This window comes from Lathyrus oleraceus, chromosome 4 (genome assembly GCF_024323335.1).
Source record: "Lathyrus oleraceus cultivar Zhongwan6 chromosome 4, CAAS_Psat_ZW6_1.0, whole genome shotgun sequence".
Lineage (NCBI taxonomy): Eukaryota > Viridiplantae > Streptophyta > Magnoliopsida > Fabales > Fabaceae > Lathyrus > Lathyrus oleraceus.
This window is the reverse complement of record NC_066582.1, coordinates 159,268,467-159,292,865: the sequence shown is the minus strand read 5'-3', so window position 1 is coordinate 159,292,865 and position 24,399 is coordinate 159,268,467. Positions and strand designations below refer to the sequence as shown.

Here is a 24,399-nt window from a genome sequence, read left to right as displayed (position 1 = left end):
ACAACTACAAAAACATGAAAAACAAAACTACATTATACCTTAAGTCTCAAAAACCATAAAAAAAATAGTAAACAACATTAACTACAAATACCTGAAAAATAAAAGTACATTATACCATAAGTCTCAAAAACCATGACAAAAAAAAACAATAACCACTACGCCAAATAAGGGAAAAGAGGGCGCTTTTTTTGGCCTATAACAGCGCTTTAAAGCGCCCTCTAATCTGGCGCTGGCATAGGTAAAGACAGCGCTTTTTTTCCTGGTGAAAGCGCTGTCTAAAGTGGCTCTTTAAGCCCTTTAAGGGCCACTTTAGAGGGCGTTTTTTAAAGAAAGCGCCCTCTAAAGTGGAAACATTTAAGGGTTTAGAGGGCGCTTTTACTGGAAAGCGCCCTCTAAAGTGGAAACTTTTAAGGGTTTAGAGGGCGCTTTTACTAGAAAGCGCCCTCTAAAGTGGAAATTTAAAGGGTTTAGAGGGCGCTTATTTTGGGAAGCGCCCTCTAAAGTGGGTGGTTATTTAAATTTTTTTTTTAAAAAGCGCTATATTTTTTTATTTATTTTAGACAACCTGTATATTGAAGCAGTACACCCAAAACTGTATAATTTGAAGCCCTTTTTCACACATTGCATTCAACAAGCCTTATATACAACAATCCATACATATACAACAATCCACTGATATATAATCGTTTAACTTCTAAAGATTCTAAATATACAACCAATTCATTACTTAAAAAGAAATAAAACTAAGTAGCAAAAGCATCTCTGAGATGTATGTTTTTTTTGCTAGCAGCAATCTTCTTAGCAACAACCTCTTTTTGTTCAATATCAATAGCATGAACCTAAAATATCATAAAATTAGTTAGGTGATGTATAAGATCAAGAATTAACATTTTCTATGCATAAATATCATATAATTGTGTTTATACCTTTTTTTTTATGCAACTGACTCGATTTGCTGCGTAATCCCCTTATATTTTTGGTCTCTTATCTTTTGAAGATAGAATTGATATTTGTTTAGATGGACATGTTCCATTGTCGTAGAGGGATACTTTCAAATATCCAGCATCATCATCTACGCGAATGAGGCTTGACGATAATGGAACATCTCCATCTAAACAAATATCAATTGATACTTTCGAGTATCCCTTGCCCCTTGCACGAATGGTTGACTTCATAATAGCCATTTTACCTGTAATAAAGAAAACAATTAAAATCAGATGACAAATGTAAAAACAATTAAAATCATAAAAGTCATTTTACCTGTAATAAAGAAAACAATTAAAATCATTTGACCTGTACCTTTTTCACTAAGTTCTCTTTCTTTTCTTGGTTGGAATATGTTCTACATGTCTCTTAACAACACAGACGGTTGGATTGATCCAAATACCCTCATTATGATCATTTCTAATATATGAATCATTTGATATAATATTCTCATCTTGATCATTTCTGGTAAACGATTCAATCTCAACATCAATATCACCTTGATCTCCAGTGTTTTCATCAATTACTTTGTTGGAAAAAAGAACTATAGACCATTTCGTACTTTTCGGATCATTGACATAGAACACTTGTCTAGCTTGAGAGGCTAGAATAAAAGACTCATCTTTGTATCCCACCCTATTAAGATTCACTTGCAAAAATCCTGACTTATCCATTCGAATGCCGTTATTATTTTCAACCCACTTGCAACCAAATATAGGAATCTGAAACTTCTCATAATCAAACACCCAAATGCGCTCGATAACACCAAAATACGACAGATTTGCAAATTTGGGGTTTAAGTCCTTCACACTTGATATGTGCATTGCTTCAGCTACCACGGTGACACCACTATTCTGCATAGTACTTTTATCATCTTGTTCTTTGGTATAAAATGTGTATCCATTAATCGCGTATGCGCTATAAGAAAAAACATGGAAACTTGGACCATATGCTAAGCATCTCAACCTTTCTGTTATTGAAGCGGGATCTGAATAATACTTTGAATAAATATGATCCTTAAACCAAGGTATAAAACATCGATTGTGCTCTCGTACTATCCAATTTTCATTTCTATTGGGATTTAAACCTCGGAGAACATCCTTGTGAATTTCAACATACGGCTCAACCTCATTCTCATTGTGCAGAACATACAAATGCACTTGATCCCGTTCGACCCTTGATACTGCCACGATTTTATTTCCAATTAGATTTTTTCCTTCTTTCTTTTCGACAAGCTGAGACTTGGGGAGTCCGATTGACTGAACATTAGACAAATATTCAGTACAAAACTCAATCGCTTCTTCAACAATGTATCTTTCAACCATACAACCTTCTGGTCGACTTCGGTTCTTCACGTACCCTTTTAATATTTTCATATAACGTTCAACAGGGTACATCCATCTCATATAAGCTGGTCCACACAATTGTGTCTCTTTCACAAGATGAACAACTAGATGTACCATTATGTCAAAAAATGATGGAGGAAAAAACATTTCAAGCTCACACAAAGTAATAACGATTTCTTTTTGCAACATTGGTAAGATCGCAGGATTGATCACCTTACTGCAAATTGACTTGAAGAAAGAACACAACTTAGTTATAGAGCTTCTTACTTTTTCTGGAAGAATAGAACGTATACCTATTGGGAGAAAATGTTCCATTATAACATGGCAATCATGGGTCTTTAAACTCTTTAACTTGAGGTCTTTCATAGACACAAGTCTTCTAATATCTGAAGAGTACCCTTCTGGAACTTTAACTTCACTTAGAAACTTACACAATGTTTTTTTCTCCTTTCTAGATAGAGTATAAGCAGCAGGAGGTAGATATGTTCGTTTTCCTTTCTTCAAGGGTCCTAATTCAGTTCTTATTCCCATCGCTATCAAGTCCTTTCTTGCCTTAAGGCCATCCTTAGACTTTCCTTGTATATTGAGTAACGTGCCAATAACACTTTCAAATACATTTTTTTCAATATGCATAACATCAAGAAAATGTCTCACATACAAGGACTTCCAATACGGCAATTCAAAAAAAACTGACCTCTTCTTCCACCCACTTTTGACAAGTGTGTGGGCAAAAGGCTTGCCAAACTGAGTATCCAAATCTTTCACCTTTTCAAAAATTTGATCACCCGTCAATATAGGTAGAGCTCTGCCTTGTTCTGTCTCTCCATTGAACGCCTTTCTCCATCCACGATAGTGATGATTTGAATTTAAGAATCTCCGATGACCGAGAAAGACATTCTTCTGACCAAACTCCAAGCGCTTCCAATCTGTTTTATCTTCACAAATAGGACACGCACATTGACCTTTTATGCTATACCCTGATAGATTTCCGTATGCTGGAAAATCATTAATTGTGCCAAACAACATCGCCCTCAAGTTGAAAATTTCTTTCCTATATCCATCATAAACCTCCACACCGGTCTCCCACAAAATCTTTAAATCTTCGATTAAGGGCTTCAAGTACACGTCTATGTCATTCCCTGGTTGTTTAGGTCCAGAAATCAACATAGACAACATCATGTACTTACGCTTCATACATAGCCATGGAGGTAGGTTATAAATCATAATAATCACAGGCCATGTACTGTGTGAGATACTCTGGATACCGTGTGGGTTCATTCCATCAGTAGATAATGCCAAGCGGAGGTGTCTTGATTCTTCTCCAAATTCAGGATAATCATTATCAATTTTCAACCACTGTGGTGAATCTGCCGGATGTCGATACTTTCCATCTATAATTCTTTCATCTGCATGCCAGGTCAAGTGTCTTGAATCTGTTTCACTACGAAACATGCGTCTAAATCTCGGAATAACAGGAAAATACCACAAGACTTTTGCTGGAGACAACTTGTTCTTATATCGCGAGACACCGCATTTAGGACACTCATTTAACGATGCATACTCATTTCGAAACAAAACGCAATCGTTTGGACATGCATGTATCTTATCATAGCTCATGCCAATAGAGCACAACATCTTTTTGGTCTCATATGTTCGATTGGGAAGAACATTATCCTCAGGAAGCATATCTTTCAAAAGGGCTAATAACTCTGTGAAACTTTTATCCGACCATCCATTGCCCACCTTTAAGTTGTACAACTTTAATACCGCAGACAATCTTGTGAATTTAGTGCAACCATCATACAAAGGTTTCTCTGCATCACTTACCAACCTCTCAAACATTTCGGGACAATCCTTAAGATCTCCTTCAATTGCTTCTGCAATCTCTTCAACTCGATCACAATCGTATGTATCTGCGCCACTATAGTTTGAGGCATAGGTCGTACTATCCCCCGGTTCAACATTCTCGTTACTTTTCTCACCATGCAAATTCCAACATGTATAACTTCGATCAATTCCATGCCTCATTAGATGCGATGTCAACTGAACTGCGTCAACCCGTTTCCCATAACAACAACCCAAGCAAGGACATATCATTCTACTGGGGTCTTCGGCGTGCGCAACGGCAAACTTAACGAATTCTGATACCCCATTCTCGTACTCTCTCGACAATCAATTGGAAGACATCCATGTATTATCCATTACTAATTAGAATAAACAAAAAACAATTTCAGAAGAGTTCAAACACATTCGGACCTAGGTTTCTAATGATACTGGTGTTGACACAAAATCATATGTTCATAGGTCGTATAACCCTAACTACTGGGTAATGTAGTCCCATTGCATGCGCTATCATGGTCACTAAAAACCAACCGTCAATTTCCTAATAAACCCAAACTATTTAAATGACTGAATATTGAAACTTTACAGGTCGAAACAAACGTAGCATAGACAATAATAACATAAAACTGAAATTGGGCAAAGTTAAAACAAAGCAATAGTGCAAGTAATAATGTATGCATCGTGTACCTTTGATTGGTAGAAGGAGGAAACGCGCAGTAATAATATAGATCTAACAGAGGTGGAAGGAAAACGCCTTAGAACCCTAACGTGAAAAAGAACGAAAATAACAGATAGTGAAATAACAAAACGCGCAGTATGTTATAATTTTAATGTTTACTAAAGGGGACATTAGAGGGCGCTTGTGGAAAAAAAGCGCCCTCTAAAGGGGGCCTAAGAGGGCGCTTATGGAAGCGCTCTCTAAGGCTTTCCAGAAGCGCTTTATAAGCTGGAAATGCACATGGACTTATAACAGCGCTTTATTAAAAGCGCCCTCTAAGGGTAACCTTAGAGGGCGCTTTCTAAAAAGCGCCATGTATTGTTGTCCCTCTATCTCCTCCTTATTTTTTCGTTTCACCTTAGAGGGCGCTTGTGGAAAAAAAGCGCCCTCTAAAGGGGGCCTAAGAGGGCGCTTATGGAAGCGCTCTCTAAGGCTTTTCAGAAGCGCTTTATAAGCTGGAAATGCACATGGACTTATAACAGCGCTTTAGTAAAAGCGCCCTCTAAGGATAATCTTAGAGGGCGCTTTCTAAAAAGCGCCATGTATTATTGTCCCTCTATCTCCTCCTTATGTTTCGCTTCACCTTAGAGGGTGCTTTATTACAAAAGCGCCCTCTAAAGTGCGCTGTCTATTGCTCCTTATTTTTCGCTTCACTTTAGATAGCGCTTTTGTAATAAAGCGCCCTCTAAGGTGCGCTGTCTATTCCAGTTTTTGGCGTAGTGAACAACGATGACAATAATAACAACAACAACTACTACTACAAATACACCATCAACAACCACATAGAGAAAGTTCAACATACCAGAAAAGTGTTGGTTTTAGGTTAGAGTTTCTTTCCTCCTCGAAGAAGATGATCTTTCAGTTTGTTAGGTGAATATAATGGTGTTTCAGTCAAAGAGAAATGTTAAGGCGTAAAAAGTGAATGAAACTTAACATTCTGATTAGTGGGTAAAATATTATTTAGAGTTTACATCTCAATTTTCAGAAAAACTGAGAGAACAAAACCGAGGTAAAAACTGCGTTCAAATTATTTAAATAAAATATTAATAAACTTTTAATGTCGATTTTCTAAAAAACCGAGGTATAAGATGATTTATAAAATGATGACAAATTTTAATTCTACATAAAGCATAAATTTGCATGAGCTGAGAATCGAATCTCAAATCCTGAACTACATAGCATGTCAGTTTTCTACAAAACTAAGAGATAAGATTAAACTTTAAAAATAAATAAAAAAGAAACGTTCATTTGACCTCGGAGTTTCATTGGATGAGGTGAAAATTTTGTCATAAAATATATTATTTGTAATAGTGCATGAATCGAAGATTGCGATCACGGTGCTTCTTGAACTAGAGGTATCAGTGCTAATACGACGCTGATAATCGTGTTAATATATCTGATACGATGGACCTAAAAAATTCCTGCATAGTTAATACTTCAATACCCAAGTCAATTATGATACAAGATACTATAGTCAAAATATAAATTAGAGATTATATGTGAATTTGTATTTATATCTTGTATATGGGGAAGTAGGCTAGATAATGAGCTCCGAGTAATTGGACCAGTGTAATTGAACCACGTATAACACATACCATAAAAATATTAAGGTGATTTGCTTTGCCATTGGATAATTCTTTGTAATCGTATGGCTAACTATGACCTACTAAATATTTTGTTAGGTAAAGTTTATCAAAACTACTCAGAATTATTATGATTTTTTAACAATTACGTTTTGTAACTTTAACAAATTACAATGTCACTTTGAATTTTGGATAATTTATCACGATGTAGGACGAGGTTTCCATAATTTGAGATTGAGATGACAAGGTAATAAAAATGTATGGAGTATGTTTTTTGTAATCATTTAAAAAAAATATTTGTTAGGTAGTAATGGAAAAGTATGACACGTTGGATATCCCCAGAATTCATTATGAAATCTGAGCCGTTGATGCCACTCTTCCTTCCTCTATTTATATCGAATAATTCCACACACTCTGTTTCATCACTAAATCTCTGTCTTGAGAGCTTTCATCCAAATCAACAATCTTGCTTCCTCTTCTTCACTTCTCTCATACTCTTTCTTCATCTTTGTCTCTTAAGACTCTCACATCACCAATGGCCTGCTTAGAGGTCTGCAAAGAGGTAACCATAAATACATACACATTTTCTCAATAATTTTTTACCCTATAGTTTTCTTGTAATATAATGTTCCAACATTACTAAATTAAAATCCCAAATCCATTTTATTGGACCTCACCAAATCCAAAACAAAATTCACTTGATCACTGGCAATATATTATATTACAAACTATTCAATATATATATATAAAACATATAAGTACTAACTAAAATACTCCCATTTTGATGAAAACTATGAACAGGGAAAATTCAAAGAAGAAACAGAAGAGTTAACTCTTGATGGAAGTGTTGACTGGCATGGTCGCCCTGCAATCAGAGCCAAATCTGGTAGCTGGTTCGCCGGAACTATTATACTCCGTAAGTTTCTTATATCAGACAATATAAGATATGAAACATATTTTCATAAGTCATATTCTCATCTTATTTTAAGTTTTTATGTGACATGATATACGAAATGAACATATTTTTACATCAAGTAGATAACATATCATATTAAATCAAGACAATCTTTATCTTATAATTTTCTCATTTTTTCATGTTAGATAAAATATGACATAAATGTCTGACTTACTGAACTCAGATATCTATTCTAAGTTTTTTTCTAATATATGTTATTGCATTATTAAATTGTATATGACCCTTAATTTGTGTAATACCATCGACATAACATAAGTGTGTCCCTGTGTTAAAATGGATGGCAACAAGCTTAAGAGGTCAATTTTAGCAAAGGCTAGTATTTCAATAATTATTATGTTAGTTTAATTCATATTTTTAAAACTTCTTTTATGCCTCTTAATTCATCCAATGAGTTATCTAATTGATATACATCGACTTCAATATTTTTATTTTGGATAATGACCGAACCGTAATCATATTATGTTACTTAACACAAAATGTTTTTTTTCCAAAAAAAGTAACCGAAAACGATGATAAGAAAGATAAAAAATTTGAGTGTAAACAAGGGAGTGAAACGTCTACGTAATAGTTTAGTTTAGTTTAGTTTTGACGATGATGATAGAAAAAAAAATAAAAGAGTCGTGGCAAAATTTAGAGCCGTAGAAGATTCAAGAACCTTGTCCAGCTATTATTGAACATTATGCAATAAATCGGTGGTTTATTGACTATGATAGCTTATCAGTAGAAAAAGAGTGAAAATTTGGAACTTTTTGTCCACAAAAGTGCAAAACAATAAACTTGATCTTTTGTTCATCTTATCATCACTAAAAAATTCAACAAAACGACAACGTTTTTAAACATATAGAACCTACCTAGCTAGCTACAACCTATAGCATGTGCTTCATTCAGTTCACATTTCTCAATGAACAAAAGAAGATGCAGATTCTGAAACCTTATAAAAAAGATGCATTTTTGTAAATAATATGTTTTCAACACGCAATCTTAAATAGAATTTTAATGATGTGGTTTGTCGCCACGTGTCATGATGCATACATGCATGAATAAGAATAACCATGACATGGAGTGCAAGGAAGAGTTAAATTCTATATTTAGTGCACGAAAATTTAGTTGAAGACAGCTTATAATTAGTATTACTACTAGTAGCTTTTTTTTAGATACGACAATATTCCAATTTTGTCACCATTTACTTTTTTTTTAATATAAAAATAAGGAGAAAAGTTATGAGATAATGTTAGAACTAAGCCACAATTTCAATGTATGGCTAGTGATGATCACCAATAAGGGTGGGTTATATATTATGTTAGGTTTTAGTACAAGGTTTAAGTCGGTACTACTATTTAAATAATATTAGGTTTATAATTTGTCATACTCCATTATTAAAGTCTAATTCTAGTATTTAAAGTCTCAAACTCTCGTAGACTTTTCTTTGGCAAAAAAACAAAAAAGAAATTTAAATTCTTTTTTTTATTCTTTATTTCATAAAAGTATTTTTTTTTAATTTTAAAGTTTCATTTTTAGTTATTTTATTTTACTTTTCTTTAATTCTCATCATAATTTTGTGTCTTTTATCCTCTATTTTATGAAAAATAAACTTTTCACTTTTTTTAATTTCAATTTTAATTTTTAATTTTTTTTAATTCTCATCTTATTTTTGAATTTTGATTCTCTAATTCATAAAAACAATATTTTAATTTTTTTATTTTAAAATTTCAATTTTTAGTTTTTTAATTTTATTTTTTTCCTTTAATTCTCATCTTATTTTTGGATTTATTTTACTAATATGACAATGCAATATAATAAAATTAATATTTATGTTATATATAGAATTAATTTTGCTAATGTGTTATCTTAAATTTATTCATCATCTATTAATCTTAAAAGAAGGGGAGAGATCAAAATACAGAAAAAAAAATTCAAATTAAGATTAAAAAAAATAGATTTTAAAATTGAGAAATCAAAATTTCATTTTATTTTGATAAAGGGACCTAATTCATAGTGAGTGAATAGTTTATAAATTACTTGATATGAATTTTAATCTTTTATGAAGTTAATAATTTTTATAAATTTCAAATTTTGTAAATATAAAATTATATTAAAAAGTCTATATTTAATTTTTTAATTAAGACAAAAAGATAAATTTGAGAGAGAAAATATAAAATACAAACTACTTAAATTAAATGTTCAAAAAACTTCATAAGAAAAGAACCTTACTAAACAAGATTATTTAAACAAAATTTTATAAAATCATGCTAAACAGAATTTTACTTGAATTTTTCTTTTATGTGTTGAGTGATGGATGTTTTTGTACATAGACCAATAATCTATGACATGATGCTGACAATTTTTATGTTTTTGACATATTTGTTGAACCAGTGAACCAAGGTCTTGCAACCTTAGCATTCTTTGGAGTTGGAGTGAATCTAGTTCTGTTCCTGACAAGAGTTTTGGGTCAAAACAATGCTGATGCTGCCAACAATGTCAGTAAATGGACAGGCACAGTTTACATCTTCTCTCTTGTTGGTGCTTTCCTAAGTGATTCTTATTGGGGAAGATACAAAACATGTGCCATCTTTCAGGGCATTTTTGTTCTTGTAAGTAGTAACAATCTTTCAATTTCATTTTTCCACTTTAATATATTAGTTAGTTTTTTTATTTATACTATGGTTTGATTTTGATATAACAGGGTCTAGTATCATTGTCCATTTCATCATACTTTGCTTTGCTTAGACCAAAAGGCTGTGGAAATGGAACAATTGAATGTGGGAAACATTCGAGTTTCGAAATGGGAATGTTCTATCTATCAATCTATCTAATCGCGTTAGGAAATGGAGGGTATCAACCAAACATTGCTACATTCGGTGCTGACCAATTCGATGAAGATCACTCAAAGGAAAGTTACTCGAAAGTGGCGTTTTTTAGCTACTTTTATCTGGCGTTGAACCTTGGTTCGCTTTTCTCGAACACCATTTTGGGCTATTTCGAAGATGAAGGATTATGGGCACTTGGGTTTTGGGCTTCTGCTGGTTCTGCCTTTTTGGCTCTTGTACTTTTTCTTGTCGGTACTCCAAGATATCGACACTTTAGACCCGCTGGTAATCCTCTTTCAAGATTCTGTCAAGTCCTTGTCGCTGCTTCGAGGAAATTGGGAGTTCAAATGACACCAAATGGAGAGGACTTGTATGTCACCGATGAAAAGGAATCCGCTACCAATTCCAACCGAAAGATTCTCCACACACATGGTTTCAAGTAAGTTATAGAACCTAATTTCAATCTAAACCGTCATTTTTCTAATACGAAATGTCATTTCAATGATAAAAGTTTCAAGTTTCATATTATAATCCGAAGGGACAAAAATTGAAATCGTCTCAGAGACAGTTGTAAAATGATCATTAGTGTCATAAGTGCATTTAGAGAAGTTTATCTCGAGAGCTTCTTGACTAATTTTGCATTTGTGATCAAAATTGCAGGTTTTTGGATAGAGCAGCATTTATAACTTCAAGAGATTTAGAGGTTCAAAAAGGAGGCCAAACTAACCCTTGGTATCTTTGTCCTATAACTCAAGTTGAAGAAGTAAAATGCATACTAAGACTTCTTCCAATTTGGCTATGCACAATAATATACTCCGTAGTTTTCACTCAAATGGCTTCGCTTTTCGTCGAACAAGGCGCTGCAATGAAAACCACAATTTCCCGCTTCAAAATCCCGCCAGCAAGCATGTCTAGCTTCGACATCCTCAGCGTAGCCATCTTCATTTTCTTCTACCGTCGAGTCCTCGATCCACTCATCGGAAAACTCAAAAAATCAAGTTCGAAAGGACTCACGGAGCTTCAAAGAATGGGAATCGGTCTCGTCATAGCCGTAATAGCAATGGTTTCCGCCGGAATAGTCGAATGCTACAGACTCAAATACGCAAAACAAGGCGGCACAAGCTCTCTAAGTATCTTCTGGCAAATTCCTCAGTATGCACTTATAGGAGCTTCTGAGGTATTCATGTATGTAGGACAATTAGAATTCTTCAATGCTCAAACACCAGATGGATTAAAAAGCTTTGGAAGTGCACTTTGCATGACAAGTATCTCACTTGGTAACTATGTGAGTAGCTTAATTGTTAGCATTGTTATGAAGATTTCAACCGAAGATCACATGCCAGGTTGGATCCCTGGAAACTTGAATAGAGGTCATCTTGACAGGTTTTTCTTCCTATTAGCTGCTTTGACATCTATAGATTTGGTTGCATATATTGTTTGTGCAAAGTGGTTCAAGAATATTCAGCTGGAATGCAGATATGAAAACAATGATGAGCATAGTAGCTTCAAAGTTTAACCATTTGCTATATGGATTATGGACAAGTATTAATTAACATTATTATATATATATGAATAAGAGAAGGAAGGTAGGAACTATTATAGAAGAAAAATGTGATGGTTTGGATTCAAAGAAGGCCTTTTTGTACCTGAGTCTCTTGTAAATGTTTTCAGTCTAGTTTTTTTTTTTAATTTTGACTAAGATTTTCAGTTTATGTACTTGAACCCATGGTTGTGTATACTGAACTTTTTGAAGAGGCAATGATAGTTTTAGGGCCTCTATGAGCTTTCCTTCTTTCATTTTTTGTAATTTCCATTGTTAATAATCATGGATGTGTCATTTTGATTTATGATTTATGTGTGACATTGGATGTTCCAACTTCTAATTGTTTACATACAGTAACACCCTAAAACTCTTACTTAATAAAATCAACATTTTAGAATGCAACTCAAAGATTAAATGCAGCACCATGTTCTTCTTCAACACTGACTTGGTACATATTTCGTACTGCTCACTCGTCATATGCATCACCAACGCTCTCCTCTGTTCCGTACAGTATGCAACAATAACAACTTCGGTCGTGCATTGTTCATAACCATTACGTCTGGTAACCTTCGAATCAATTTTCAGGTGTTGTTTTCATTCTACCCACTATTATTGTTTTGGACTTTGCTATTGTAATCATTCTGATAACATATACACGTGGTTTGTGCTACTGTTTTGTTTTATTTCGTTTCATTGCGTAAATCAGATATAATCCGCGAATTTGACATAATTTATATGCGGTTACTCTTCCGAATTTTCATTTGAAACTTTGATGTAACATGTTGATGCGTATGCGTGCAATTTATTATCATTACATTGTGTTATATCATTATATTGTGTCTCGCACAATCCATTATTTCACGACAAGCCTTAGTGAAAGTTAAGTTTCATTTAGTTACGATCTCCCCTCTTTACGTTATGTTTCGTTCACATTTCGATTTGTTTGCAATGATTGTGCTTTGCGTTAGCAACTTGTTTTTTGATTCGTGTTGGCACACGAAGTTTTAACGTCATTATGTTGCCTTACGAAAGAATTTGTGACCTTACGAAATAATTCTTGACCATACAAAAAATTTGTAACCTTCGCATCTTTACGTTTTACCTTAGCGTGTTAACCTATTTCATGCATTTGCTACTTCTCGATTATTTTTGCACGAATTTTCTTTAAACTTATTTTCGCAACTCGATTAAATCTTTTCCATAATAAAATCGGAAGAAAAGAACATTGGAGATTTACATTCCATGAAAATCTTAAATAATCGAGCATGAGACACATATCTCGGTGTTACTGAACATTCTTCTTCTGTTATTAAATCTTTTTCTTAATAAAATCGAAAGAAAAAGAACATTGGTGTTTTACATTTCATGAAAACCTTGAACGATTAGCCTCGAGGCACACGTCTTGGTTTTATCAATTATTGTTTCTTTCGTTCTAAAATACTTAATCCTAACTTAGATGAAAAAAGAGAATGAGAGTCTACACTCTTTGAGACCCCCAAACAATCAACCCCGAGGCATACGTCATGGTCCTACCGAATGTTCGTTTTTCGTAAATAAACTTCATAAACACTTTGAATGAAAAAGGAACATTTGAGTATACACTCCGTAAAAACCTCGAGCAATCAGTCCTAAGGAATGCGTCTTGGTCTTACCGAGCATTTGTCATCCTCCTAAAAATGATTCAATCAAACATATCTTTTCTCACCCCTGTATGATCGAAAACCTTTTCACAAACGGATATTGTTCAGCCCTTTCTACCGCGATACAAACAAGTGCTTAAGTATTGATCAGTCACCATTTGTGATATAGTTTTCATCATTTATACGTCAAAAATCCAGGTGAATTGTATACTTTTGGTCTTAAAATTTGATCTTTTGAGTGAATTTGTGCCCAAGACAGTGTTTTATAGTTATAGTTTCTTTTGGCTATTTTTACGTCTTTTTGGTATGTATGGCAGGTTGGATGCATGATAAAAGGAAAAGAGAAGTTAGGATCGGAGAAAAGATCGGGCCAGATAAAAAAAGCAGAAGAAAGAGAAAAAAAGATTGTGGCCCTGCCCATATGCATATCATCCGCGTATAACCACATACTCCTACGTGTAGCATATGCATACCAGCAAAAAGGAGAAAAGAACATGCTTCTGTCCATACGCGGATGGACCTAAACCCTTCCCCGTATCATATGAGGACCAGCAGAGGGGAGGAAAATGGAGGCTTCTGTCCATACGCGGGTGATACGCGTATATGACCTGCCTGGGTGTGTATTATATCGGCTTACGCGTATCTGGTAAGGCCAGAAGCAAGGCCACACGCGTATGGACTTGGGAAATACGCGCATGGATGCCCAAATTTCTGAAGGCCCAAAAACACTATCTATTTAACTGTAAAACACGAATTTTCACGGGTTGGACAATTTTAGACGGGAAAAACACATTTTGAAGGCTGGAGAACTAAAATTTTCAAGGTGGATTCATATTTTCAGGAGCTTTTTGCGATTGAAGATCAATTCATCTAAAAAAATTATAATGGAAACATTCTTTATCATGTTTTGTTTTATTTCTATGAGTAGTTAAACCCCCCAATGCTAGGGGAGTCCTTGATTCATATTTGTAATGACTTTGAATTCCTCTTTGCAATAACAATTTTATTTCATCATATATGATTTATTTTCTTGACTGTTTGTATGCTTTCTCTATTGAACAAACATAGTTTGATTTATGAGTAACAATTAAGATGGACCACCATTGTTCATGATCTACTTGAGAATATTTTATAGTAGATGTTACATAGGACTAGGAATACCCTATAAGAAACGGATTATTCATGGTAAATTAATGCTTAATTTAATTTGTACTTTTCTATGGATATAGGAGTTAGGTTGAATGATTAAAGTCTTTCTCCCTAAGAACTTAGGAGTAAACACTTGTATGAACCGGTAATCAATTATCTGAAATATGTTGTTGCATTGTGAGTTCAGAGTTGTCACAGAATTGAATCATACAATATCCCTAGCATATTACTCATATCTTTCTAAACTGTGCAATTACTTTGTTTACTTTATTCACAAGTATTCATAATTTAACCAATCAACCCAAAACCCCCAAGGCTTTTATTTAATTGAAATTTATCCAAAACATTGTATCGTAAAGCAACCCTTGAGATTGATACTGGGGATTTCCCCTCTTATTACTACATTGGAAGATTAGTACACTTGTTAATTTATCGATCAAGTTTTTGGCACCGTTGTCGAGGATTTGATAACATGAAACTATATCACATTTTTAGACTTGATTTAATTAAATTATATCGTTATTTGATTCAGTTTATTTTAAATTATTCGATATTACTCGGTATTTTCTTATTATTTATTTCAGGTATCATTATTTAAATCATATGTGAAAAAGAAAGAAAAGGGGTGCAAAAAGAAGATTTTCTAGGAAAAGCAGCAAGCTGAAGCACCAAAGCCCAGCCCACGTTTGGAACAAAGAAAAGTGTTGTCACGACCGCAACAAGCACGTGGCGATCGCCATGTCCTAATACCTAGTGTTACGACCGTAACACATAGTGTGACGGACGTCACACATTCCACTCCTATATTTTGGCCTTTACGTGCGTAACGGAGGGGACGTTTTCCCCTAAATTTTCTCATGCACGCTTTGAACCACACTGAAGATCCATTCTAGAAAAACGGTTATTTTGGGAGGTGAATATAAATACACCTCACAAAAGCCAATTGAAGCTCTCTTCTCGGTACAATTTTGCCAGCATTATTTTTCCAGCACTCTAAATTTCCAAGCAATTTATTTCCTTTTCTTTTCTAGTTTAATTTCCGAAGCATACAGTTTATTTTCTCACGATAGTTTCTACACCAGAAATTATTGTGTAATTTTACTGGATCTAACCTTACGTTAGATCATAGTATTTTATTTCCTTGTTTTTACTTTCCTATCTGATTGAGAATTGTGAAGAACAAATCCAACCAACTTGTGGTGGAGTGTTCGAGCATCGAAGCTAGGAGATAAAATCCAGAATTCTAGTATTTTTCTAGGTTCATTAATTAATTAATTTATCGTTTTAATTTACATATGCTTTGTTCCGCTGTTTATATATATTGTTTGTTTGATATGGCCGTATTTATGCATGATTATTGTTTGTGCATGTTTACCATGTCTGACTAATTAATTTAGATATCGGTATGTAAAGTAAGCGGAATAAAGGAATTCAAATTGAGTTGGTTTTAAATTTATTTCAAAATATAGTCACTCTTTTTCTGGTCTCAATTTACAGAGTTAATACCAAGGTTTTTGTACGAGAGTAAAAGACATAAAGAAGTTAAAATCAATAGAACGACGGTTTGAGTTTTTAACTGGACAGTGTAAATTGAACATTAACTTTAAATCAGGGCGAAAGCAATTTTTAAGGTTAATTAAATTCTAATCATTTTCAAAAATTATTTTTAAAAGTTAAATGTGAGGACGAGAGTTAAGCATTTAAGTTTAATCATATAATCTAAGTCAACAGAGCGAGAGTTTGAGACGAGGGTGTTTAAACGGTTAGTATTTTCTCAAAAGGAGTTTCTATAGATTCTATTATTTTCAAAAAGTGATTTTAGATTTAACGAAATAGTGAGAGCGTATGTTAAAATATAAATTCATAGTCTAATTCAACAGAGCGAGAGTTTGAGGAAAAGACTTTTAGTTAATAGTGTCTACTGAAAAGACTTATTTTAAAATTAAGAAAAAGACCAACGAAAATTTGATTCCCTAATTACGACGAACTACATACTGATATCCATATTATTTGATATTTTATCTAGATCCAAATTTAGTTTTACTTTCCCCCCTAATCATTAAAGTATCATCCGCCTTAGCTTTACGCAGTAACCCTAGAAAAACGGTAGATCGATTCATTAAGTCCCTGTGGGATCGATATCTTTTAAAACTACGCGATTAGACTGTGCACTTGCAGTTAGTACCCCGATAGACTCATAAAGTCGCAATCAAGTTTTTGGCGTCGTTGCCGGGGACTTTTATTTAGTCGATATCGTAACTCTTCTGTTATGCTGTAGAGACTAAGGCAATTTTTATTTTTTTCCCTTTTTCGTTGATTTGTATGCTACACACTCGCTCACAAGGCGAGCCGTACTACTTACGAATCAACGATGTTGAACGATATCTCCGATTATTATGACGAATTCAGGAGTATTGTGTTAGAAACAATCTTCCTCCAATCGAAATTCCTGATCTCAAAAATCTCATTCCTTTGACGATACCAGCGATGGCCGAACCAACTCGTGCTCTTCGAGATTATGCTGCTCCATCGCAAGATGAGTCGCATTCGAGTATTGCTCCACCCGCAATCGAAGCGAACAACTTCGAACTTAAACCTTCGCTGTTGCAGGCAGTGCAACAGAATCAATTTTCTGGAAATCCTACCGAGGATCCAAACCTTCATTTATCCGTATTTGTCCAATACGCTGACACTGTTAAAGCTAATGGTGTCACTTCAGAGGCAATTCGACTTCGTCTCTTTCCTTTCTCGTTAAGAGATAAAGCTAGAAGATGGCTTCAGTCTCTTCCTTCCAACTCAGTCACCACATGGAATGAGTTGAAGAAAGTCTTTCTTACCTGATATTTTCCTCCAAGCAAAACAACTATGTTGAGAGCCCAGATAAGTGGATTTAAGCAAAAAGATAACGAATCTCTTTTCGAAGCATGGGAAAGATACAAGGACATGATGAGACTTTGTCCACACCATGGTTTAGAAGACTGGTTAGTAATTCACACCTTCTACAATGGTCTCTTGTACAACACAAGGTTAACAATAGACGCCGCCGCCGGTGGTGCGCTTATGGATAAACCTTACACCGACGCTTATCAACTTATCGAGAGCATGGCCCAAAATCATTATCAGTGGGGAAGCGACCGAACAGTGGTAGAAAAACCTCTAACGAAAGGTGGCATGTACGAGATAAGTAGCCTTGATCATGTTAATGCAAAAGTGGATGCTCTTGCCCAGAAAATTGAAAGTTTAAACATATCACCTCCAGCCACCGTGGTTGCCGTAACTCAAAATTGCGAAGTCTGTGGAATTCAAGGTCACACTCCTACAGATTGTCAACTCCTAACAGGAATTCAAACAGATCAGGTGAACTATGTTCAAGGAAATCCTTACTCGCATACCTATAACTCAAACTGGAAGAACCATCCTATTTTTTCATATAAAAGTAACAACGCTTTATACGCACCAGGTCAAGCTCCCAGTCAAGCTCCAGCTGTACCACCTGGATATCAAAAGCCGACCCCATCTACACCTAACAATAACGTTCCTAGGAAATCCAACTTGGAAATCATGATGGAGAACTTCATAGCTTCTCAACAGCAAACCAATAAAGAGTTCTTAAACCAGAATGTAAACACTAGCGAACAGATTAAACAACTAGCAAGTAAAGTAGATGCCCTGGCTACCCATAACAAAATGCTGGAAACACAAATCTCGCAAGTAGCTCAACAACAAGCGCCTACTGCTGCCCCAACTGGTGCATTTCCTGGACAGCCCCAACCTAATCCGAAAGGCCACGCTCATGCAATTATATTACGAAGTGGTACAGAGGTAGAAGGACCATCTGACCCAAGGATTGAGAACCAAAACTCTAAAAAGTCAACTGAGGAAGAAAGTAAACCTAAGGAAAAGGAAGAGTGTAATAAGGAAACCGTAGAAAAAAAAGAACCTTATGTACCTCCACCGCCTTACAAACCACCTATCCCTTATCCTCAAAGGCTAATTAAAACCAAAGACGCGGGCCAATTTAAAAAATTTGTTGACCTACTGAAACAATTAAACGTCACAATTCCTTTTACAGAAGCTATTACACAAATGCCCTCATATGCTAAGTTCTTAAAAGAAATTTTATCTAATAAAAAGGAAACTTGAAGATAACGAAACCGTTACACTCACTGCTGAGTGTAGCGCAATAATCCAAAATATGCCTCCTAAACTTAAAGACCCTGGTAGTTTTTCTATACCCTGTCATATAGGAAAATTTGTCATAGACAAAGCTTTATGCGATTTAGGAGCCGGTATCAGTGTTATGCCCTTGTCCATATGCAAGAAACTTGAAATGGGAGACTTAAGACCAACTAAAATGTCTGTGCAATTAGCAGATCGTTCCGTTAGATATCCCGTAGGAATTCTTGAAAACGTTCCCGTGCGCATAGGTCAATTCTACATTCCCACCGATTTTATAATTATGAACATAAGAGAAGATGAAGTCACCCCCATTATATTGGGAAGACCCTTCTTAGCAACTGTCGGTGCTATCATAGACGTAAAACGAGGACGACTCACTTTCGAAGTAGGAGAAGAGAAAATTGAGTTTATTCTTTCCAAATTTTTGAAAGCACCTGCAATAGAAGACACATGTTACTTCATGGATATCATCGATGAATGCATAAAAGAAACAAAATTCGAAAATGACGAATTATCCGACTATCGTGTAGAAGACAGATTGAACCAATGTTTAGCAATAACATCAGACCCTACGCAATGCCTTAAGAGACCAACCCTCGACCTGAAAACACTTCCCAAAAATCTGAGATATGAATTCCTAGACTTAGAACTTGAACGACCAGTAATAGTCAATGCAGACCTAGGAAAACTTGAAACCGAAAAACTCCTACATATCTTAAGAAAATATCCAACCGCATTAGGATACAACATCACCGATCTTAAAGGGATAAGTCCTTCTATTTGCATACACCGCATCATGCTAGAAGAGGACTGTAAGACTTCTAGGGAACATCATAGGAGACTAAACCCGATCATGAGTGAGGTAGTGAAGAAGGAAGTAACGAAGTTATTAGAGGCAGGTATCATATACCCTATATCCGATAGCAAATGGGTTAGTCCTGTACACGTAGTACCAAAGAAAGGAGGTATAACAGTGATCGAAAATGAAAAAGGAGAAACTATAACCAAACGAATTGAATCGGGATGGAGAATGTGCATTGATTATAGAAAGCTAAACAAAGCAACCCGAAAAGATCATTTTCCTTTACCATTCATAGACCAGATGTTAGAACGACTAGCCAAGCATTCTCATTTCTGCTATCTGGACGGTTACTCAGGTTTCTTTCAAATACCGATTCATCCTGATGACCAAGAAAAGACAACGTTCACATGTCCTTTTGGTACCTTCGTTTATCGACGAATGTCGTTTGGCTTGTGCAATGCTCCTGCAACTTTCCAAAGGTGCATGATGGCAATATTCGCCGACTTTCTCGAAAGCATCATGGAAGTCTTCATGGATGACTTTTCCGTATGCGGGCAAAGTTTCGAAGAATGTCTTGAGAGCCTCGAAAGAGTTCTAGAACGATGTGTAAAAGTAAACCTAGTACTTAATTGGGAAAAATGTCACTTTATGGTACAAGAAGGAATTATTTTAGGACACATCATATCAAATAGAGGAATTGAAGTAGACAAAGCCAAAATAGAAGTAATCGAAAACCTTCAACCTCCGAAAACTGTGAGGGAAATACGAAGATTCTTAGGACATGCCGGTTTTTACCGACGATTCATTAAAGATTTCTCTAAAATAACTAAACCTTTAACCTAATTATTAATGAAAGACGCTGAATTCATCTTCGACAATAAATGTTTAGAAGCATTTCAAACACTTAAACAAGCATTGATCTCCGCGCCCATAATGCAGACCCCGGATTGGAATGAACCTTTCGAAATAATGTGTCACGCAAGTGACTACGCCGTAGGCGCTGTTTTAGGACAACGAAAGGATAAAAAACTTCACGTCATATATTATGCGAGTAGAACTCTAGATGAAGCGCAAATGAATTACGCCACGACCGAGAAAGAACTTTTAGCAGTAGTATTTGCACTAGATAAATTTCGTTCCTACTTGGTCAGAGCTAAAATAATCGTTTACACTGATCACACTGCCATTAAGTACCTCTTAACAAAAAAGGACGCTAAACCTAGACTCCTAAGGTGGATCTTGTTGCTACAAGAATTTGATTTGGAAATCAAAGATAAAAAAGGAACACAAAACGTAGTAGCAGATCACCTCTCTAGACTCGAAAACCTGGAACCGGAAAGAACATCGATCAACGATGATTTCTCGTACGATAAACTTATAGCTAATTTGGAAGAAAATAGAGCTGACAAACAGGTAGAAACAACCTTGGTTGTATGCATTCCACCATGGTACACTGATTTTTTCAATTATTTAGCCGCCGGAGTGGTTCCACTTGATTTATCCTACCAACAAAAGAAACGATTCTTCCATGACATAAAACATTATTACTGGGATGACCCTTTACTTTTCAAAAGAGGCTCCGATGGTATTTTTCGTCGCTGTATACCTGAAGAAGAGGTAGAAAGTATAATCCAACATTGTCATTCCGCTCCTTATGGTGGACATGCAAGTACATCCAAAACCTGCTCTAAAATCCTACAAGCCGGTCTTTATTGGCCAAACATATGGAAGGATGTACATACCACTGTCAAGAAATGCGATAGGTGTCAACGCACAGGAAACATATCTAGACGTGACGAAATGCCATAAAAAGGCATTTTGGAAGTAGAAATTTTCGATGTGTGGGGAATAGATTTCCTGGGACCTTTTCCACCTTCTTTAGGTAACAAGTACATACTCGTAGCGGTTGACTACGTATCAAAATGGATTGAGGCTATAGCTTCTCCAACAAACGACACACAAGTAGTAATTAAACTCTTTAAGAATATAATCTTTCCAAGATTTGGTGTCCCAAGAATAGTCGTCAGTGACGGTGGATCTCATTTCATATCTAAGATACTCGAAAAATTATTGTTTAAGTATGGTGTAAAACATCGAGTAGCAACACCTTACCATCCTCAAACTAGTGGACAAGTGGAAGTGTCTAATAGAGAAATTAAACAGATATTGGAAAAAACTGTCGCTACATCGAGGAAAGACTGGTCATCAAAATTACCCGAAGCTTTATGGGCATATCGAACCGCTTACAAAACTCCCATATGAACAACCCCATTTAAGCTTATTTATGGTAAATCGTGTCACCTCCCAGTGGAGTTAGAACATAAGGCCTATTGGCCTATTAAAAATTTAAATTTAAACTATAAGGCCGCCGGTGAAAAGCGAATCCTAGATATAAACGAATTAGAGGAACTTAGACAAGATGCATATGAAAATGCCAAAACCTACAAGGAAAGAACGAAAAAATGGCATGATAAACGTATATCGAGGAAAACTTTCAAACAAGGCGATGTAGTCCTATTGTTTAACTCTAGACTTAAGTTATTCCCAGGAAAACTACGCTCTAGGTGGTCGGGCCCTTTCAAAGTCACTAATGTCTTTTCTAGTGGGGCTGTAGAAATTAAAGGAAAATCTATTGAGTCATTTATCGTAAACGGGCAGCGTCTAAAACATTATCATTATGCTGAAAACAATGAAGACTCGCAAGTCCTGCACTTAGACGTATTGTCTCCAAAATTAATAGATTAACATTTAATAGTTTTCTGTCGAGCTTACGACATCAAACAAAGCGCTTCGTGGGAGACAACCCACAAATTTTTATTTTTCTTTGATTATTCTTTTAATTTGATTCACTTTTCATTCTTCATTTTCTTTATATTATTAAATTTTTCTTCTTTTCGACATCTGGGCAAATCCTGACTAAAATTCTTGTTTTTCTTTTCTTTAGTTAACACTAACCTGATGGCACATATTGACCACATGGGTATCATTTTCCGAGGGAGAGCTCAGAGACAAAAATTTGAAGAACTTGCTGAGAGAGAGATGCACCCAAATTTTTATGCTGATGATTGTGCAATGACCGTACTTGGGCTAAAAGATAGTGTCCTATATCTGCTGAATCAAATAGGGTGGGAAACCACTCCTATTCGGAGACAATTTGTTACTTACCGGAGGCTAACTCTAGAATTCCTTAGCTCCCTGATTTATTTACCGAACCATGGAAAAGGAATAAATCGAGGTTTCGTTCAATTCAGGATGTTCAATATGGAGTATCAGTATAACATTAGAGAATTTACTAACCTCTAAGGGTTCCCTACTTCTTTTGACACATTCACCATGAGCCAAGAAGACCTCTTTGAATATCGAGAGCTTGAGCATTTTTGGGGAAGTTTGACGGGAAATGACGAACCTGAGGAACATGAGTTTCTTTCTAGAAACATACATAACCCAGCTTTTCGTTATTTCCACAAGATCCTAGCACACACTCTTTTTGGGAAAAGATCAAACATTACCACAGTATCACGTGATGAACTTTTCATAATATTTTGTGCTTCCCAGAATCGTCCAGTGAATGGTGCCACTTATATGTTGGCAAGTTTTGACCTCCTTATTCAAGATGACCGTGCACCGATTCAAATAGGAGGATTGATAACTATGATTGCTAATGCCATTGGATTGCGCCAACCCATGCTTAATTTGAACCCTTTTTTGTGGTATTCAGCCTATGAATATACTTTTCCTTTTCAACACTATGTTTATAGGAAACCTTGGACCTGAAGAGTTTGAACTATTAATTAACAACCAAGCTTTTTACCTATTCACCATGCCTAGCCCGATGACTAGTGTCCATAACCGAAATAGTTGGCTCTACAACCTGGATGGAATGCCTTCTCCTGTTAAATCTGTTAAAACCATCCAAGATTATGAGATTCTTGACAACCAGATTCCTAATGCTGAGTCTGATCCGCAGACACCAACTGGTTACCATGATGCTGCCTCTCCACCTCATCCTATCCCGTCCGCAGAATCGGCAGTACCTGATCTTAGACATCATATGCTCGGAACTAATTATAATACCGCTATTCAAGCTTTGATGTCAGAACAAGATGCCATTAGAGAAGAGTTAACTATGATGGGACATGAATTTATGGAATACATGAGTAGAATGACAAATCAATTTCACGAGTTGCTACACCGTGTCAATTCCTTTGCTCCTCTGACGAGAGATTCTACAAGTGGCTAGAAGAATTGTAGTAAACTAGTTTTAGTCTTAGGAAATTTATAGTTTCGTTTGACAATACTTTTAATCTTAGGATTTATTTTTCGCATGTTTTATTTTATCTTCAGTCAAATATTATATTATGTTTATTTTTATGAAGCTACTGGCATTATTGGTTAAATTAAATTTCATTTTGATTTCTGCACTGTCTAAAATTACCAATGATGATATATATTGTATGCTACTACTTACATGGCTTATTAGAGAAAGAATATATATTCTATGGTGTAGTAAAGTAGCATCCATGACACACACAAAAAAAAATCATAAAAATAACAAATATAATCAACAAAACCAAAATAATAAAAATAAAAAAATAATAAAGCATCCACACATGCTGTCACGAACGTTTTGACCGTTGCATGATCAGAGGTGTGACGAGCGTAACGCATGCTGTCACGGTCGCCACACACCCATGACGCCTGTCACGCATGCTGTCACGAACGTGACAACTTGCTTTCTCGTAAAATGTTTTTGACCGTTGTCACGACCGTTACTCCCCTTTTCAATTCACCTTTATTCTATTCATCTCACCTCTTTATCCCCATTCAACT

The 24,399-nt window shown here is 35.3% G+C and overlaps 1 protein-coding gene and 1 pseudogene across 1 annotated transcript; one reads left to right on the top strand and one right to left on the bottom strand.

Moving 5' to 3' along the window:
• The first annotated feature begins 6,879 nt into the window (after positions 1–6,879).
• LOC127074296 (protein NRT1/ PTR FAMILY 7.3) lies at positions 6,880–12,103 on the top strand. Its single transcript, XM_051015607.1, has 5 exons — positions 6,880–7,035; positions 7,275–7,389; positions 9,823–10,040; positions 10,133–10,695; positions 10,917–12,103. Exons 1-5 carry the CDS (start codon positions 7,009–7,011, stop codon positions 11,770–11,772), a joined length of 1,779 nt encoding a protein of 592 aa, XP_050871564.1. The 5' UTR covers positions 6,880–7,008; the 3' UTR covers positions 11,773–12,103.
• Positions 12,104–17,460: 5,357 nt separating this feature from the next.
• LOC127077909 (uncharacterized) lies at positions 17,461–17,560 on the bottom strand (annotated as a pseudogene).
• Between the last annotated feature and the right edge of the window lie 6,839 nt (positions 17,561–24,399).